The sequence below is a fragment of the Cotesia typhae genome, unplaced genomic scaffold (genome assembly GCF_013202065.1).
Source record: "Cotesia typhae breed Kobodo isofemale line unplaced genomic scaffold, CoteBio_Ctyphae scaffold_70, whole genome shotgun sequence".
NCBI lineage: Eukaryota > Metazoa > Arthropoda > Insecta > Hymenoptera > Braconidae > Cotesia > Cotesia typhae.
The window spans coordinates 2,539,866-2,542,362 of NW_027423780.1; the positions used below are offsets into that span (position 1 = coordinate 2,539,866).

Below are 2,497 nucleotides of genomic sequence, written 5' to 3' on the forward strand. Positions count from 1 at the left end.
TTGTTGTTGATTATAAAAAAAAAAAAATGAACATCAGAAGTTAAAGCTTATTCAATCATTGAGGTGCGATTTCCTGTCAACTATAAATTATTTATTTATTTATTTATTTAATATATAATTCATATTTACATAAAATTTTATCTTGGGTAGTTTCGTTAATAAGTGCGGAGTTTAAAAAGTGTGCAACACTTTTATAAATCATGAAAAAAAAATTTGCTCTCGTTCAATGGATCGGTGGGGACTACGATAAAACCTACACGCCTGGTGTTCCTGTGGAGTGGATTTTAGATTTTAATCTGGAAAAGTTCGACCCGGCTGAGGAACCTGAAGATCAATCTTACATTGTGCAGTGGCGTGAGAGTAAGACTGGCAAAATTCCTAAATGCGGCTGGAAGTATTATGATGCTAAAATTGTCCGAGTGTCACGTAAGTACAAGATATCAAAAAAATTAACCTTCAATGAACAATAATTTACGCATGGTTGGATTACTGAATATGAAATATAAGATTAAAACTTTTAGGTTCGGTATAATAAATTTTCTTTCTTATTTCAGATCATATCAAGAAGTTGGAAAATGAAATGCGAATTTTGGAAGGTGTGATGTCGCCCCTACGCCCAGTTTGTGTACGAGAGGATGTAGAACTACCTGCTCAAAAAAATTTGGATCACCTGTACGACCCGGAACCGGAAGCAGAAAACCACGAAGACAATAAAGATATAGATGATCACGAACTGGAAATCGAAGAAGTTGTGATTGCGTCAGAATCAAAATCCGCAACACCAGTGGGTAATTTTTAAAGCATCTCAGGGCAAATGATGATTATGTGATATTTAGGGAATCCAGTACAAGAGGAAAAAGAAGAACCAAGAAAAGGGAGAAAAAGCGCATGCTGATCAGGGCCAGTCAGCTAATCATCAACGAAAAAAGAGTCGAGATGAGCCCAGAGAGGATAAGGGAAAAGACAGTGATCTGTTGGATACGAGCGTAAATGAAGAAGGGACTGGTTCGAAAAACGCAATTTATAAATAAATTTTCTGAGTTTGGCACTATTCAAATGTTAATTCAATAGAACCTGATCCAATCTAGATTACATTAGCTGGATATCATCAGATCTGATAAATTTAGAGTGATTTCAGACTTAAATCAATAGAATCTGATCAGATTTAGATCACATTGGCCGGACCTTATGAGATCTGATAAATTTGGACTTTTTTCAGGCTTGAATTATGAGAATCTCATCAGATCTGATCATAATTAATCAATGTGACCTAGATCTGATCAGATTTTAGTGATTGAAGTCTAAAATAGCTTCAAATTCATCAGATTGGATGATATTTGGTCAATGTGACCTCGATCAGATCTAGTTTTATTAAGTCGAGTTTGAAAAAACTTAGAGCTTATTAAATCTGATGAACTTTAATCGATCAAATCTGATCAGATCTAGATTATATTGACCGGATCTCATAAGATCTGATAAATTTTGATTTTTCTCAGGCTTAGATTTTCAGAATCTCATCAGATCTGATAATATTTAACCAATGTATCCTATTTCTGATGAAATTCTTGTGATTCAAGACTGGAATAGCTAGTATTTCATTTGATTTGAGATGATATCTACTTAAAATGATCTAGATTATATCAGATTTGATTGATTCAAGCCTGGAAACACTCCAAGTTAATCAGATTTAATAAACTGAAAGTTTTCTCAGACATGATTTGATAGAATCTTATCAGATCTTGGCCACATCGACTAAATATTAGTCGATCTATTATTCGATTAGATGAGTTTGGGATGTCGTGAATTGAAATTAAATAAAATATGATCGAATTGAAATATAATAAGCTAAATATCATCTGATCTGAAGATTCTTAAATTTTTCGAGTTTTTATACCAACAAATTCGATCAGATATGGTTTATAATGACTAAACATATATAAATATCAGTTATATTTTCTAAATGCATACAGTTTTCGTCCCAGTATTCAAAAATTTAATCAGATTGGAATATTTTTACCGAGTTTTTTCCTGATGCCGCTAAATTTTTCATCTTTGGTTTTTGAGAATATCATAAATATTATTCAATTTATAACTACTTCTAGACAAGCGATCTGTGATGCAAATCTTGCAGACTCTATGCCGAGAAGTAAAGACCATTCAGCAAGTTCAAGCTCAGGTGCTAGAAGATCGGCAAATGAATCAACCTCCGCCGCTCAGTGACAGAGTCTGGAAACCTTAATTTTCTTTTCTTGTATCGTAAAAGCTTATAACAAAAATTTTACTCTTCATTGGCTCTATCGCTATTTAAAGTTAAAATTTACATAAAGCTCTTAATATGTTCCTATTATACGCTTCTACGACAGCTTTCTTTTAATATTCTTGTTACTTTCCTTATAGCTTACTTTATTGACAATTATAGGTCGAAGTTGGTCATGCTGGATCGAACGTCTTTGTTACTCGCAAGCAGTGGGACACGGCAAACTCTCGGACCACCTAC

At 33.4% G+C, this 2,497-nt stretch overlaps 1 protein-coding gene across 1 annotated transcript; it reads left to right on the top strand.

Moving 5' to 3' along the window:
* The first annotated feature begins 200 nt into the window (after positions 1-200).
* On the top strand, positions 201-2,239 carry LOC141537201 (uncharacterized). The gene is made up of 4 exons (XM_074258046.1): positions 201-426; positions 555-784; positions 837-1,005; positions 2,103-2,239. Exons 1-4 carry the CDS (start codon positions 201-203, stop codon positions 2,237-2,239), a joined length of 762 nt encoding a protein of 253 aa, XP_074114147.1.
* Positions 2,240-2,497: the final 258 nt, after the last annotated feature.

Excerpts from the sequence above, each read along its gene's own strand:
- LOC141537201 (XM_074258046.1), top strand. The coding sequence starts at position 201 with ATGAAAAAAAAATTTGCTCTCGTTCAATGGATCGGTGGGGACTACGAT. Across the intron at positions 427-554 it reads TAAAATTGTCCGAGTGTCAC|ATCATATCAAGAAGTTGGAA; the intron begins GTAAGTACAAGA and ends TTCTTATTTCAG. Across the intron at positions 1,006-2,102 it reads CGTAAATGAAGAAGGGACTG|ACAAGCGATCTGTGATGCAA; the intron begins GTTCGAAAAACG and ends AACTACTTCTAG.